Genomic DNA, 15,941 nt, shown 5'->3' with positions numbered 1-15,941 from the left:
TTTGGATAATAATTTAAAAATAAAATGATTTTGATATTATCCTATAATTAATAATCAGATCTTCTAGATAAAATTATTTTTATTTTAAATTAATTGGATAAATTGTGATAAGCCTGTTATTCTTGTCTGGTATGATTAATCTTAAAGACTTAATTGAAGTTTGCATGACAAAAAATTAAATAAGATTCTAATTTTTTTTATTATAGAATTGAAACGAAATCAGCCACTGAATTATTGTGTGCCGCGAAGCATTGGATTAACGCCCGCAACAAACATAGAATTTGAACCGGCTCGCTTCCCGGTAATATAAATGGCTCCAAATTCAATTCTTCTCTTCGCACACTGATAATCGCTCGAAAGAGAATTTTTCACGTATTTCAAGCTGAAGAGAGAATTATGGGGAAGCGATTGCGAAGAGCAAGATCGATTTGCTGTTGCGCCTCTCCCAGGGTATCTGTCCACGTTTCTCGTCAATCGAACGTCAACTGGTTAATATACTTACTTCATTTACGTGTTTCAGATTCAGATATGGATTAACCAGTGTTTATTTTTGACACGATTGTGAAATGGACAATTCGGATTTTGATTTATGTGAAGATTTGCGTGCTTATGCTTGCTGCATTGTAACAGAATTAGATGCATATAACTGAAGCGAAGAATTTAAGCTTTGAAACATAGCTAATTCGAAGTTTGTTTTGGATTGTGGAAGCTCGGCTCTGTTTCAGTGAATAGGAGGATTCCACTTTCACTTTTGGCATATTTGTATGTTTATTAGCTTGAGCATTGATGAATGCAGAATGATTTAGGAGAACGAATAAGTTGTCAGCTGAACCATGCATTTCACTTCCAATTGGAATTTGTCTATTATGTGATGAGATGTTCGTGAATCTGCTTGACCTTTGTATTCAATGCCTTGTGCGTACTGTTTTTTAACGAAATTACTCAGTTTATGGGATTAGATTTGCATTAGGTGATATTTGAGTATGATTTTTTGCCTGAAATTGTTTGAGCATTGCATTGGAATCTTGTGACCTGTGCAAGAGTTGCTGAGTTAGAATCTATTCAGATCCTTCGGTGATCAGCTTATTATCATTTTGATTTAGATTAGATTTCAATCACATGTTTAAGAATTTATTGGCACACGTAATTTCGAAATTTGACTCACATTGTTGAGCATTGCCATGATGCTGAGTTTCAGATCTGCTTTTACTCAGTCACGTTGACGATCTGTGATGATGGCAACTTTTTCATTTTCTTTTCTATTGATGAAAGAGTTCATTTCCTTTAAATTTAATGCAACTTCCATCTGTTTACGTTTGGATTTAATGCAAAAAGGTTTGAAGTGGATATATGGACCGAAATTGCCAAGTTTATGGATGGGAGATCTCTGGTAATGCTAGGAGCGACCTGCAAGTGGTTCAATCATACCATGATGGAGGATAGCATCTGGAAATTCGCATGTTTGCGTGATCTTCAGGTGCCTGATCCAAGAAATGTCAATTTCAAATGGATCAAACTTTACACTACAGCTTTTGGTAAATTTCATCCTGTACTCTTCCATAAAATTTTTCAACAATATAATACTTGTAGTAAGAGAATTCATGAGTAAACTCTGCAGATGGAAGCCACTCGTACATGTTCTGCCAACAGGAGAAGCATATCGGTAAGTGCTATTTCTGGTTGTATTTTTAACTTCTTTCTTTTTAAAAACACATGCAACTAAATATTGATTCTACTTACTGCATTAGATTGCTGATTTACAAAAAATGGGACGGAAAGCTCTGTTTAGCTTATGTTATCGTACACAAAAATCACATGAACCCATTCATACGTCTGCAGGCTACGCAGGGAGTATATCTCCAATATAGAATAGAACAAATCCGGAAATTCTTCAAGTGATTGGGCATGGTTGCATAGCATTTAGTTTGAATTCGATGCCCAATAATACATGTTGAAGCTAATGTTTTCTTAAAAAAATTTGTTTGGTGGGTGGATAGATTGGATGCGAATTGGAGCATTTTCGATTGATTCACATGCAGTACTCTTGACTGAGAACCTGGCAGGACCAATAAGAATTCCAAAAGAAGAGACATCACAAAAAATGTTGCAGGTGACTGGTGGTTGTATATTAAACTCAATAAAAACTGGAATCTGGATTGCTGGTAAACAATTGCAGTTTCCCATATACCATATTATTATGCCATGCTTCATATTATTTCAAGACTTAACCGCCATAGTTTCAAATTGCAATCATGTTTGAAGACTTGCAGCTTGTTCGATGCCCTATCTGCGACCTTGATGCATGTGATGGTAAGCAGGAAACTAAACCAATATTTTCTTTATAAATAGCGTATCATCAGATTTTCATTAATTTTTCTGGAACCTACAAAATTATACAAAGACAACCAACCAGGTCCTACGAAAGCACTCCCAATTTTATATTTCTAAATGCTGTTGAAGTTTGATTCTGATACCTAGATGAATGAAATATGTCCATAGAACTATCTTAGTTTATTCTATTACATTAAACTCGAAGAAGAAGCTTACAATTGATGCATGTTGTGATTAAAAAAGGTTGATTATGATGTATGGATCAACTCATCGACATTAAGAAATTGTGACGGTTTTATGCAGGAACTATGCAAGTCTTGGATGCAAGACATATTGAGCTGTTCCTGAATGAGGGATATCTAGATGGGAGTTGGGAATATGAATTAGTTGGATCCCATGACATAAACAAACAAGCTGATGCAGCCTCCGGAGGGATCTTTGACATTGAGCACATCAATGATCAATCAACCTCTGGTATGTCAGACAACATTCCTCTGGAACTGACTATCCTTCTTCCATATATTTGAACAGCATCATGCATCATGCCCTTGATTCAAACCCCACATGAAAAATGATCGAAAATTTACAAAATCAGTTATGCAGCAGAAGTTCAATTGAATAAGAAAACCAGTATTTTGAAACAATCAAACATCAATTAGAAATTTTCTTTTTCATTTGAAAATAAAGAGCATTCTTAACTGCAGATATGACAAAACTGGACTAACTCTGAACTCATTTCAGATATTCTTAACAGTAAGTTATGGGTGGGAAAAAGCACGGATTGGCAACCAAAATCTATGGTAACTCTCCATGCAGTGGCAGTGAACACCAACTTACAACAGAATGATGGTAAGCTCGAAATCTAATTTAACCACTTAACATTACTATTATGTAGACAAATTGCATTCGGACCTTTTATGAAATTTTCAATTCCTGAAAAATCCCATTAAATTTCCCCTTGAATGCAAAAGTTTTAACTGAAATAATCTGCTTTTTTTTTTAAAAAAAATGATATTTTAGTTTCAGTATCCGGGGGAAAAAAAAAAGAGAAACAAGAATTAAATATGTACAGGTTTCGGCCAATTCAAGTTATAAGTGAATTACTTTAGTTTCACTTACTGATGAGTATAATTCGAAGCAGGACTTCAGATTAAATACCATGCTATGAAAGCTGGAAAAAATGGGGAGATTGTTTCAATTCGTATATCTCAGCAGCTGCTCTAATTCCTGCCTAAATCTTGACTGAAATCTAGTAAGAAACTTTAATCCATTTTTGACATTTTTACCTGATTGATCCGTAGCAGAGGAATAAAAATGTCTATCATTAAATACAAACATATACTCAAATATTAAAAGAAATTCAGCAATGTTTTCGTAAATAATATACCTCATGTATACTATATAGCAAGGAGAGGAGTACGTACTTCAGATTAAAATATGTCCATATGTTTACGTTAGTGCAGAATATCTGGATTTGCCCAATTTTTTGTTTGGTGTATGCCTCTCTATCATCCCATCTCATGATAATATTAAGCCCTAAATTTTCAAGAGATTGGTATTTTAATTTCTTTAAATGTTGGTAATAAGTTAATTAAAATTATAACTATTTAAAAATAATATCCATTATTTTAATTATGATACGGATTAAAATTTCAAAGTTAAAACTATCAACATCTTATTAGGACTAATAATTTCTATTTAAGCAGCATGTGTGTGGTATAAAATTAACACGGTATTGTCTCTTTCATGTATGACCAAAATGATCGTTCGAAAATGTTTTTGCTACAACTTTAAGTATCATAGATTGATTAGATTAAATGCCTTTCGCATGACAAATACATGTTTCTAAATATGCGCAAATGTTTTCTTTGGTATACTTTACAAATAAATAATCTAAAATTATATTTATTTATTTTTTTGATAGAACATTATGGATATTTTATATCCTACAAAATTTAATAAAAATTTTCGTATATTAATTAATTGATTACAAAATTTTATTATCCAAGCATGTACAAATTACTCGATTCTGATTTTTTTTGAAGACCTAGTTATAAAGAAAAAAAAATTGTAAATTGTATATCTTTCAACATAAAACATATGTAAATGAACATTGAAATATTTAAAATGAGAAAGTTTACTATCATTTTCGTATATGATACACTTAATTCAACACACGTTTCTTTATTCTAATGATAAAAATATCATGGACAAGTTAGTCAAAATTACATTTAAAAATAAAAAATGCACTTCAAAAGTAATGGCAAATTAATAAATATATTTTTCGACAGAACCGAAATTATTACTTGGAAAATAGATATAGCATTAAATTCGAAATTTTATTAAGTAGGTAAGTTTAAGAATAATTTTGTAATGCTAATAACTATATGATTAAATATGCTGCTTATAAGAGCAAAGGTACAGAGATTGATTTACAACTTAAAAAGATATAAGATGAAAACCACAAACCCTTTATAATTACATGACCGAAAATACTATTTTTTGGCTTATTATAATTTTGCAATAAAAACCCATGATTTAAAAAATATAAAAGAAATAATACATACACGAGCTCTTATTCATGAGTAGTACAAATTAAGAGTATCCTTTATACTTATTTTACCATATACTCCAAGCAGTATTTAAAAGTATGGATGAAATATTTGATGATCACTCATATTAACAACAGCAGCTCTAACGCAAATAAACAAGTGAATACCCCAAGCAACATAGCTCTCTGATCCACAAACCCATCATTCACTCGGTAGACAAAGTAAAGTACATAATGTATTTTCTTTTCAAAGACAGACATCTTCCTACCTGATGTCAAAAAATCGAAAGGTGTTTATCGAATACATCCCATCCGACTGGAGACGGGACCAACGAATTTAATCGAGAGAGACGACATAATCTAGTTGAAGAGTGGAACTTACTCCTATGAATAATCGTATATGAATTTAAGAATATTTTCATTCATGGTGTGCCTTGCACTAGATAATTAGGTCGTTGACAATGCTAGTAAAGAATTGGCACAAGACTTGATAATTTCCAACTATACCTGTAATGAAGCAATTTGTTGTTGTCGGCTTCGCAATCAGCAAGAATTATGGCTCGTACATTTCAGGCTTCAGGACACCGACAAACGGCAAGTTCCGGTACTGCTCATCAAAGTCGAATCCATAGCCCACCACAAAATAATCAGGGCACTGCCAAGACATATCGAAAGTTTATTCACACGGTATGTAAAATTCAAATTTCATGAAATCAACATCACAACATTTCTTCATAGACAAACTTTGACAATGTTGTCCACAATGTCAACACATTTTGATATAAATAGGAACTCAGAAAATTCAAGAAACTCAAAAACTAGTCGGATCAATCATCAACAGTGTAAACAAAATTTTCAACAAATATATGATTTTTTTCTCTTTCTTGTTTCATCAGTAAGGCAAAAAAGTTGCATCTTTATTAAAAAAAAATTCAAATCGGTTCAGTGGAAAATTATTAAAATTCCAAAAGCACGAGTTTGACCGTTTACATGAATCCTCAATAAATGTAATTAAAACTAAAAATCATTCGGACAACACAAAAGGGAAAACAGGATGCGACAGCAAGCAAATCAGCTGGACTGATGTTCTTTGTTATAACATATTATATTCTTTGAGAAAAGAAGCTGAGCCTCTGAGTAGCATGAAATTCTCACAACTCTAAAATGAGTTGTGAAGTAATCAATGGAAAATGGTTTGGAGAGAGAGGGAGAACCTTGAAGCCGCAGTAATACTTTCCTTCTCCAACTAGTTCAAAATGAACCTTTCGTCTTGCGGGTTTATCAAGGAGAGTGCACACGGATACGGAGGATGCACCTTTAGACTTCATGTAATCAATCAGGCAGGACAAAGTGTTCCCAGTATCAACAATATCCTCAACCTAAACAGTGCCAAAAAATGGGCACAGAATTAACTTCCAGTTAAGCCACATAAACATATTCAACATGTGAAACGAGAGTTGTACTGTGACAAGTATCATACAGGGCATTAAACCAAGACAACACTCATAAATTACTGCATTTGACAAGCATCGTACCAACACCTACACACAGCATTAAACCAAGACAACACTCATAAATTACTGCATTTGACAAGCATCGTACCAACACCTACACACACAAAGCCACAATGTTAAGAATCATGTCCCACATATGTTTGTCGGAGGGGTTTGTAATTACTTATAAGAATAAAGAAGGTCCTTTATCAATCACATCAAGTTAATCATTTTTTCGAAGTGAAAGCATGCAAAGTAGCTTCTACTGGAGTGCATTCGACAGAATCTAACATCTAGGGGCCTCGTTCGATGGACAAGAGTGTCACATAATGGTACAAGTGCAGGTAACCAGCATGAATAACAAAATTCCACGTGCATGGTATCTAGTTCCTAGTGTTCGAGCAAGTTACCTTCACTTATTGTTGGAATACAGTTTTCCCGCATCCAAGAGACAGCGGAAGTTTAAATGTTTTTTTTTTTTACGTTCAAAACGTTCTTTGAGTGTTGTATGATTTAAACCATTTAGAGGGTGTTTTAGAATAATTTACTTTTGCGTATATAACGTCGGCTCCAACTATTCAGGATTTTAAGATGAGATAGCCCTTGTTGTAAATACCTATGAACGAATCTTTTTTCTTCTTCAATCGTCTAATTAGAAACTAAATTCCTCGTATGGATCGCACTAGAGATCTAAATGAAATTTGGGGCGTCACGAGGGTGATGTGGTGGAAGGTAGTTGACTTTTGTGAGGGGGGAGAGAGAGAATTTTGGTTGACAAAAAATCGTGTATAAAAGTTATGTATTTGATTCAACTATTGATTACACATATATTAAAAGTCTCTTCCTGATCTAATCATGACTCTCATTTTATCAGGATATTGTTTTTCATTATTAAAAATTCTCAGGTACGTATTTTCACTCCTGAAAATATCATGCATAATTAAATTATTATCAACTTTTGATAATACAATATATATAAACATATATATATACATATATATTTATTTATGTTTTAAATTAAATAACTTTTATTTAATTACTCAATTAAGTATTAACTAATTAATTTATCCTAGACAATTCTAGAATGTTTCATGAGAATTTTGTACTTAGTAGTCACTACTATCAATCGATGATCAGACAAAGCCGATGTATCGAGGGTACAAATCTCGTTCACATAATGAAAAATGAAAATTCGAAGTACAAAATTTTCCACGGATCCATTTTTGGCAGCTGCCAGTTTTGTAAACTCTTTAACTAAAAAGACAGTTCCACTCTCCTCACTTAAATAGCAGTTAAGCTAAATTCCACAACTTTTATTATATGGAATCAAAAACTCCTTTATAATCAATATCTTTGATATGCATCAAACTATAGTCGCCAAATTCAACCTCTTGCACTTAATTATCTCAACGTGGACACAAAATCCAACACTTGTGTGTGATCTTCAATGGTTGAGAGATACAGCAAGCCGTGGGTTAAGCTAAATTCCACAATTTTTATTACATGGAATCAAAAACTCCTTTATAATCAATCTCTTTGATATGCATCAAACTACAGTCGCCAAATTCAACCTCTTGAACTTAATGATCTCAACGTGGACACAAAATCCAAAACTTGTGTGTGACCTTCAATTGTTCAGAGATACAGCAAACCGTGGGTTCACAACTTCATGTGATTCAAAACAACATTTGTTCCTATTCAGGCTTACCCTAATTAGTCTCATTCTTTTCATCAACCTCTTAATCAAGAACGTCAGAACTCAAGTCTGATTGAACCTATCGAATCATGGTAAGAGCGTGTAATAACACCGCCCCATAATTCTCAAGGTATCATTGATAGTGTCTTCAAGTTATGGTTAGCGTACATTACAGTCCCTTCAACTCGTATATCCTGATCAAATCTGCAACTATTGGTAAATCGAGAGTTGCAAACGAATTCAATAATGACGTGATGTATCTTTGAGTAATAATAATGACATGATATGTGCAACTGAGGAAACTTTTTTTCCAAAATTTACATGTCTTAAACTAGCCAGAGATTTCTTGCACTATTAACTCATCAGATCACGTAGGATATCTATATTCGTGGGTAATCTCAGACTGCAATGCATTGACTCATACATATTTCGAAACTACACTCAACCTTGCAACCTGATGACCCTCAATAGAGTCGGTAACATATCAAAGTGCATGCTAGTACGTAGAACTTACACGTTGTCCAGGGTCAAAAGGACTAATGGTGTACAAGTATAATCGCGGACTTTTCCACTCCATAAGTTATAACAACTTGGAAAATCCAAAGGAGTGTTGTTCAGTACATCATCAAATGATCATTCATATGTACGAATGGACATCTCCATGACCTTACAAATGAAACATGCGTTTACATCACAGACGTTAGTTTCAAGCTCGAGCGACCTTAATCCTTATTTGAGGCGGCTGAATCGACTAAGAATCAGTTTAGAATATACAGTACGCTTTCTAATGAGTTTCATGATCTTACATTGAGAGGCAGACCTCATGGTACCTATTATATATTCAAGGACTTTATCTATGTAACTTACATGTGTAAACAGATAAAATTAGCCCATATACATAGTCATGACCTATAAAGTTAATTTTGTTTAACTTTTGTCAAAATACCCAGTAACCCCAAGTTGCAATTATTCGTGTATCACAATATACTTAGCGCATATAGATAGTCATGACCCATAAATTTTAAATTTAGTTCATTTTTTTCAAAATATTCAACAAGCCCAAGTTGCAAGTATTCATGAATCATAACTCATATTATTTATTTATTCAAAGAATGAGTATTTGTTCTGACTAAATTAGTTAGTTTTTTGAATAAATTGATCAAGGAGAGTTGCATGATGCAATTTTAAGTGGAATTTATTTATATTTTTATTTTATATTTTTCATAATTTTCGTTTTCATCCTTATTATGATATACTACTTTTTTTTTTAATCGTTATATATATAATTCGAAAGCAATTTTGACCACTATAAAAAAGATGGTTGGCTACGCCCTACCACTTGAATGGCCACTGAGTTTTGAACTTAGCAATATGAGGTTAAAGTCACATTTTTTACAAAAAACAAAAGGCAAAGTTTGAACATTTGCCTCTTGGAATTGCAAATAATAAAGGTTCTTTCACATTCCGAAATTCCAATTAGGTAAAGTCGGTGAAGAAATTCTTACGTGAGCAAGAAATTTCCAAGAAAAAAACATCAGAATCAATCTAATGAGCATACAGAATATCAAATGAAGCAAATGGTTAAAATTTCACCAGAATGACGTGCTTTCCTCGAACGTCGACTTTCAACTCGCAGGATATCCTCGGTTTGCCGTTCGAGACTGTGCCTGATCCGTAAGACTCGACCCGTATGAAGTCCACAGTCATGGGCAGCTGGATTTTCCTCACGAGGTCCGCGAGGAACATAAATGCGCCGGTGGCAACTCCAACAACCACTGGAGTAATAGCCCGGGATTTGAAGTCCCGGGTCAATTCAGAACCCAATTCGGAGACCCGTTCCAAGATTTGTTCTTCAGTCCATAGAATTTTCTCTATACCGTTGCTCAAATCCATGGAAGAAGAGAAAAGGACAGGGTTCTGAACGAGGGAGTAGGGTCTCGGATACTTGGGATTTTGGGTTTCGGGGGGATTTAAGCATTGTTTAGAGTATCTTAAGGGTCAACTGGTGCTGTGGGCAGACTGCGATTTTAACTGGTCAGCTCATCAATTTTACGTGGTAAGATGGACTGATTTGGCTGGCTTAGTTTTGGAGGGAACCACTTTTGTTTTCCTTATTAAGAATATATGTTTAATGTCATGACAAAATTGGTTTAATGTCATGTTGATGTGATAATTTCGTTATACGTTCATAAAAATAGAGGATGAATTTTTGCTTCAATTCATCTTCAAATTCAATCTCTATTTTGGATATTGTATATTTGGATGATCACTATAGCTAGCTATAGGCACTGTTTTCTTTATCGGATGGTATAATTAAGGAAATTTAGTAAAAATGATAAGTATAGTTAAAGTTGTGGATAAATATTGTATATTGAGAGTATGTTTGGTGTGAGGTATAAGTGAAAGATAAATTGTTAAACCCATGTTTGTCTCATTTTTTATTGGTCCAATTAATCATGAAGCTTGATAAAAAAAAAAAACCCGACTTAGTTGAAAAGACACCTCTTTCTTTTAGGCGAATTCACAATCAACTTCTTAAAATATCATTGAAATTACAAATTTACCCACAAAAGAATCGACAAGTAAGATCTGGAGTTTTAGATATGCTCTCGTGATTAGGAGGTCGAGAAGAATGGCGGTCCATATTCAGCCGTAATCGATTCTTGTTGAAGGTAAATCGTATGTGCTCCATTATACGATTGCAAAGAATTGGTAATGATACCCCCATAAGGATCAGGGTCACGAATGACCCGGGAGGATAATTGGATGACTGAGATCAAAGCCAGATATGCCGGGTACTTTCTGCATTAGTCGGGCATTACTTCTTTTTCCGGCAGTCAAGAGCCCGGGCCCTCGTACAAGCAATCGAGCTACCTCGAGAATCGCACCACACTCGAGTGTGATTGATACGGGCTGTCTAATTTGTCAGAGCAACATGGATTTGGAGTGTCCTAGAAGTCATCAGAGGTAGGGTGGCTTGATAAGACGTCAACATCAAAGACTATAAGTGGTAGGTATGCACGCAAATCGAGGTAATCCTAGATTTTCCTTCCTATAAATAGCAGGTATTAATGTCAATTATGGATTCTGAAATTTTTTACTCTCAAGCACACGTATATCCTCACATATATTGCTTGTGTTCTTCCTCTAAAAACCTGCTGACTTTAGCATCGGAGTGGCTACGTCGGGCACCCCTCCGGCGCCCATTCACGAGTTTCTTTCTTGTTTGCAGGTGTTATTGAAGCCATTATCTTCACTCAAATTTCCTAAACACTAAATTACCTTCATTATCCAGTGGATTGCCCACACAAGCTGTACCCGATTCACTTGGATAACATCATTGGCGCCGTCTTTGGGAACTTGAGACTAAGGCGTTGATATGGCTCATACTAGAAGAACTAACCAAGACAATTCCCGGGTTCCTGGAGGTGGTGCGCATACTTCTGAAAAAGGCGGTGTTCTTCCCAGGAGACCCAATCTTATTACTTTATCCCAGGAAGAATTGGCTAGACTTATAGTTGAAGCAGTATATAAGGCGATGGTCGGGAGAGAAACTTCTCATCAAGCTACACCACCCGGGGGGAGGGGGGCAGGAGATTGAGCAGGAGCAAGAGCAAGAATTGAGGGAGGAGGAGGTGAGAGGAGAAGACGAAGAGTCCAGTGCTAGATCCAAATCACCTACCGTTGCCGAGGAGTTGCTGGAACTAAGGCAGAAAATGAAGGTTTTAGAGGGGCAGTTGGAAAGCGGTAGTATTTCTCGGGCAGTTTCTAAAGGTTGCCCGTTTGCTGATATCATTGTTCGGGAACCTCTTCCCGGGAACTTCAAGTCCGCCAAAGTAAAAGATTACGATGGAAATGCGGACCCCGAGGAGCACCTGGCCAGGTTTGAGAATATGGCCATGCTACACTGTTACACTGATCGAATCAAGTGTAAGATGATCCTCACCACTTTGGTGGACTCAGCTCAGAGGTGGTTTGAGGGGCTGGCCCCTCAAAGTATTCATTCTTTTAAAGACTTCCAGAAGGTTTTTTTACACCATTTTAGCAGGAGTAAGAAATACAAGAAGACTGCTTTTAGTCTTTTCGAAGTTAAGCAGAGCTCGGATGAGAGTTTGAGGGCCTACATCAAAAGGTTTAATAGAGTGGCTTTGGATGTCCCCACCTGCGCCACTGAGACGAAAACTACTGCATTCACCCAAGGTTTGAGGGAGGATGAATTTTTCAAGTCGTTGACCAAGAAAGTGCCCGGGGACTTCGAGGACTTATTATCCCGGGCAGAAAAATACATCAATATGGAGGAAGCCGAGAAGCAGAAGAGGGAGGCCGTAAGGAAGGAGAGAGGAGACCGGGTGTCTAAGTCCGAGGAGAAAGGACAAAAGAAGGGTAATTCAGGGCACTTTTCTCACCTTGTACCTCTAGAGATTGCCCGAGATAGAGCGGTCCAAGAGTGCAGTAGAGATCCGGCCTCGGATCATCAACTATCCCGGCCTGAGAAGAGAGGATTTTGCACTCTCCACAAGGTATGTTATCACAATATCGAGGACTGCAAAATGTTGAAGGGAAACTATGTCTTACCTTCCGTCTCGGGACCTAGTCAAGCCAACAAGAGGCCGAAATTGCTACCATGGACATCTCAACAGCCAGGGTCCAGTGCCCGAAGAGGATATGTAAGGAGTAACCCGAGGAGTGATCCGGGTAGGAGGAGGGAGCAAGAGCCCGAATGGAAGAAGACTTCACCCCCGGCCATGGGGTTGATTAAGATGATATCAGGAGGCTCCACCGATGGAGATTCTAATCAGGCCAGGAAGTCGAGGAGTCGGCGAGACTGTATGGAAGTACAAGGGGCAAGGAGGAGTGAGGCGGTGATTAGCTTTGGCCCGGAGGATTTGAAGGAAGTAAATCTTCCTCACAATGATGCCCTGGTCATCCAGGCCTGGGTGGCGAACTATGACATCCTGAGAGTCTTTGTGGACTCAGGGAGTTCTGTGAACGTGATCTTCAAGGATGCTCCGGTACTGATGGATTTGCAGGGATTCCAGCTGGAGACTGTAGAAACTGCACTTTTTGGCTTTGCTGCCATGTGGTTTACCCGGAGGGGGAGATTGTGCTGCCATTAATTTTGGGCTCCCGGGATGTCAAGAAGACGGTGATGACCACTTTCATTGAGGTGGACTCCACATCATCGTATAATAACATTCTGAGGAGGCCGGCTATGAATGAATTGAGGGTCGTGGTATATACTTATCACCAGAAGATCAAGTTCTCTGTGGGTAGCCAAGTGGGTGAAGTCCGGGGAGATCAACCCTCCTCCCGGAAGTGTTATGTAGAAGATGTCCGGGTAGATCAGATCAAAGCCAAGAAGGAAGGAAAGAAAGTGAGAATTGATGAAGTAGGTGGGAGAGTAGTCGAAAAGGGGGAGGTGCATTTCATAGCAGAAGAGGAGCAGGAGGTTGTGGAGATCGGACCAGGCCAGCAGATCCGGGTGGCTCTGGATCTCAATGTATCCACCCGGGTCAGTTTACTTAACTATTTAAAAACTAATATTCATGTTTTTTCCCGGTCCCAGCAGGAGTTGACAGGGATGTCACCCATGATATCTGAGCATTATTTGAATATTCTCCCGGGATCTCACCCGGTGAAGCAAAAGAAAAGGCACTTTGGTCCTGAGAAGGACAAAGTTATTGACGTACAGGTGAAAGAGTTGCTGCAGGCTGGCCACATTCGGAAAATACAATTTCCTACATGACTCTCGAATGTGGTATTGGTGCCAAAATCCACCGGGAAGTGGAGGATGTGCGTGTATTTCCGGGATCTGAATAAAGCCTGCCCCAAGGACCACTATCCTTTGCCCCAAATTGATCAATTGGTGGACTCCACCTCGGGCTATGAGCTGCTGAGTTTCATGGACGCTTACCAGGGGTACCATCAAATCCCCCTGGCCAAGGATGATCAAGATAAGGCCAGCTTCATCACCTCGAGAGGTACATTTTGCTAAGTTGTTATGCCTTTCGGGTTGAAGAATACTGGGGCCACCTACCAGCGTCTTATGAACAAAGTCTTTGAGAAGCAGCTGGACAGGAATGTGGAGGTATATGTGGACGACATCCTGGGAAAATCTAAGGGGGTTGCGGACTTCATTACTGATTTGGAGGAGACTTTTGCCACTCTGATGCATTACGGAATCAAGCTCAATCCGACCAAATGTATTTTTGGTGTAAAGAGTGGCAAGTTTTTGGGTTTTATAGTAATAGACCTGGGGATTGAAGTGAATCATGATAATGTAAAATCTGTGTTGTGCATGCCATCTCCCCGATCTGTCAAAGAAGTGCAGAAGCTGACCTAGAGGATTGCTTCTCTATCTCAGTTTATATCCCGATCAGCACATAGGAGTTATCCTTTCTTTCAGGTCCTGAGGAAAGCCCAGCAGTTTGGACGGGATGAAAAATGTGAGCAAGCCTTCCTGGATCTTGATCTGAAGAGTCATCTGGCCGAGCTCCTTGTACTGGTGAAGCCCGAGCTCGGGTAAAATTTTTTTGTTTATCTATCTACTACAGAGTATGCTGTCAGCTCGGTACTGATAAAAGAAGAAGGCTCTGACCAAAAGCCTGTCTATTATGTCAGCCATGCTCTGAGAGGCCCCGAGCTTCGGTACAGTGAAGTAGAGAAAATCGCCCTAGCCTTGGTTATGACCGCCCGGAAGTTGCGACCTTACTTTCTGTCGCATCCTATAATTGTTCTCACCAATAGTCCTCTTGGGAGGATTATGACTCACTCAGAAGTGTCCCGGCGGATGATCAAGTGGACAGTGGAATTGGGCGAGTATGACATTGACTATAAGCCCCGGGTTGCTATCAAAGCACAAGCCTTATCAGATTTCTTATCCGAGATGGTTCAGCTCGATGAAGAGGAGGTGTGGAGAGTTTTTGTGGATGGGGGCGTCTAGCCTTGCTGGATGTGGAGTAGGTGTGGTGATAATATCTCCCCCGGGAGAGAAGATTAAATTGACCTTAAGGATTGATTTTCGGGTAACTAACAATGAAGCCGAGTATGAAGCTGTCCTTGCTGGTATCCGAGCTGCCCGAGAAATTGGAGCTTCTCGGATTATTATGTATTCTGATTCACAGTTAATAGCTCAGCAAATAAAGGGTGCTTATGAAGCTAAAGATGACAGGATGCACAAGTAATTACAGCTCATAAGAGCCCAGGCATCAGTTTTTGCGGATTGGAGCATTAAACAAATACCCCGGGAGGAGAATGGGGAGGCAGATACGTTGGCAAAAATGGCTGCTTCTTTGTCAGAAGTCAATACCCAGGATGTATTGCATGTTTCCCGGCTAGTTCTCTCTACTGAAGAAGATGTATTGCCGGCACCTAAGGATTCCTGGATGACACCTTTGATAAAGTTCAGCGTGAGCAATGAATTACCTGAAGACAGAGCCCGAGCCCAGAAGATAAAGAGACAAGCTTCCAGGTTTTTCTCTTAAATAATGTCTTATATAGGAGATCATTTCAGGGACCCTTATTGAAGTGCTTAGCTTCGGGGGAGGTGGATTATGTCCTCCGGGAAATTCATGAAGGTTGCTATGGAGAGCATCTCGGAGGAATATCTTTGGTCCGGAAAGCAATGCTTGCTAGATTCTGGTGGCCAACGATCAGTCATGACTCTGCCTAAGTGGTTCGGGCTTGTGAAGGGTGTCAACATCACTCAAATTTCAAGCACAGCCCGGTCACTCCCATGAAGCCTATCTGGGCATCTTGTCCTTCTGATCAGTGGGGTATGGATATTGTTGGCCCGTTCCCAATTGCTCGGGCTCAGAAGAAATTCTTGCTGGTTGCTGTGGATTATTTTTCTAAATGGGTAGAAGCCGAG

The 15,941-nt window shown here is 38.0% G+C and overlaps 3 protein-coding genes across 5 annotated transcripts; 2 read left to right on the top strand and 1 right to left on the bottom strand.

Annotated features, from left to right (window-relative positions):
- Nucleotides 1–273: 273 nt before the first annotated feature.
- On the top strand, nt 274–3,744 carry LOC140966147 (probable F-box protein At3g61730). Its single transcript, XM_073426511.1, has 8 exons — nt 274–488; nt 1,336–1,535; nt 1,619–1,663; nt 1,998–2,162; nt 2,263–2,310; nt 2,635–2,805; nt 3,073–3,180; nt 3,473–3,744. Exons 1-8 carry the CDS (start codon nt 397–399, stop codon nt 3,553–3,555), a joined length of 912 nt encoding a protein of 303 aa, XP_073282612.1. The 5' UTR covers nt 274–396; the 3' UTR covers nt 3,556–3,744.
- LOC140966155 (uncharacterized) lies at nt 2,802–10,085 on the bottom strand. Of its 3 annotated transcripts, XM_073426526.1 has the most exons (4): nt 9,665–10,083; nt 6,097–6,261; nt 5,390–5,537; nt 2,802–2,878 (listed from the first exon to the last, which is right to left on the bottom strand). In XM_073426526.1, the coding sequence occupies exons 1-3, from the start codon at nt 9,962–9,964 to the stop codon at nt 5,436–5,438; spliced, it is 567 nt and encodes a 188-aa protein (XP_073282627.1). In that variant the 5' UTR covers nt 9,965–10,083; the 3' UTR covers nt 2,802–2,878; nt 5,390–5,435. The 3 variants fall into 3 exon arrangements, with proteins under 3 accessions (XP_073282627.1, XP_073282623.1, XP_073282619.1); XM_073426522.1 differs by lacking the exon at nt 2,802–2,878 and having other exon boundaries at nt 5,202–5,537; XM_073426518.1 differs by lacking the exon at nt 2,802–2,878 and having other exon boundaries at nt 5,442–5,537; nt 6,038–6,261; nt 9,665–10,085.
- A 1,879-nt stretch (nt 10,086–11,964) lies between these two features.
- On the top strand, nt 11,965–13,188 carry LOC140991759 (uncharacterized). Its single transcript, XM_073461904.1, has one exon. The coding sequence runs from the start codon at nt 11,965–11,967 to the stop codon at nt 13,186–13,188; it is 1,224 nt and encodes a 407-aa protein (XP_073318005.1).
- Nucleotides 13,189–15,941: the final 2,753 nt, after the last annotated feature.

Source organism: Primulina huaijiensis, chromosome 2, assembly GCF_012295235.1.
Source record: "Primulina huaijiensis isolate GDHJ02 chromosome 2, ASM1229523v2, whole genome shotgun sequence".
NCBI classification, from domain to species: Eukaryota; Viridiplantae; Streptophyta; class Magnoliopsida; order Lamiales; family Gesneriaceae; genus Primulina; species Primulina huaijiensis.
Note: the sequence above shows the minus strand (reverse complement) of the source record. Positions and strands in the feature narration are given on the sequence as shown.

What these genes read in the sequence shown, in the direction of transcription:
- LOC140966147 (XM_073426511.1), top strand. Translation starts at nt 397, where the DNA reads ATGGGGAAGCGATTGCGAAGAGCAAGATCGATTTGCTGTTGCGCCTCT. An exon ending in CCAACAGGAGAAGCATATCG is followed by an intron (nt 1,664 to 1,997) that starts GTAAGTGCTATT and finishes GTGGGTGGATAG; the next exon opens with ATTGGATGCGAATTGGAGCA. An exon ending in CAATGATCAATCAACCTCTG is followed by an intron (nt 2,806 to 3,072) that starts GTATGTCAGACA and finishes AACTCATTTCAG; the next exon opens with ATATTCTTAACAGTAAGTTA.
- LOC140966155 (XM_073426518.1), bottom strand. Translation starts at nt 9,964, where the DNA reads ATGGATTTGAGCAACGGTATAGAGAAAATTCTATGGACTGAAGAACAA. An exon ending in GAGGAAAGCACGTCATTCTG is followed by an intron (nt 6,262 to 9,664) that starts GTGAAATTTTAA and finishes GGCACTGTTTAG; the next exon opens with GTTGAGGATATTGTTGATAC. An exon ending in TCACAACTCATTTTAGAGTT is followed by an intron (nt 5,538 to 6,037) that starts GTGAGAATTTCA and finishes ATGTCTTGGCAG; the next exon opens with TGCCCTGATTATTTTGTGGT.
- LOC140991759 (XM_073461904.1), top strand. Translation starts at nt 11,965, where the DNA reads ATGGCCATGCTACACTGTTACACTGATCGAATCAAGTGTAAGATGATC.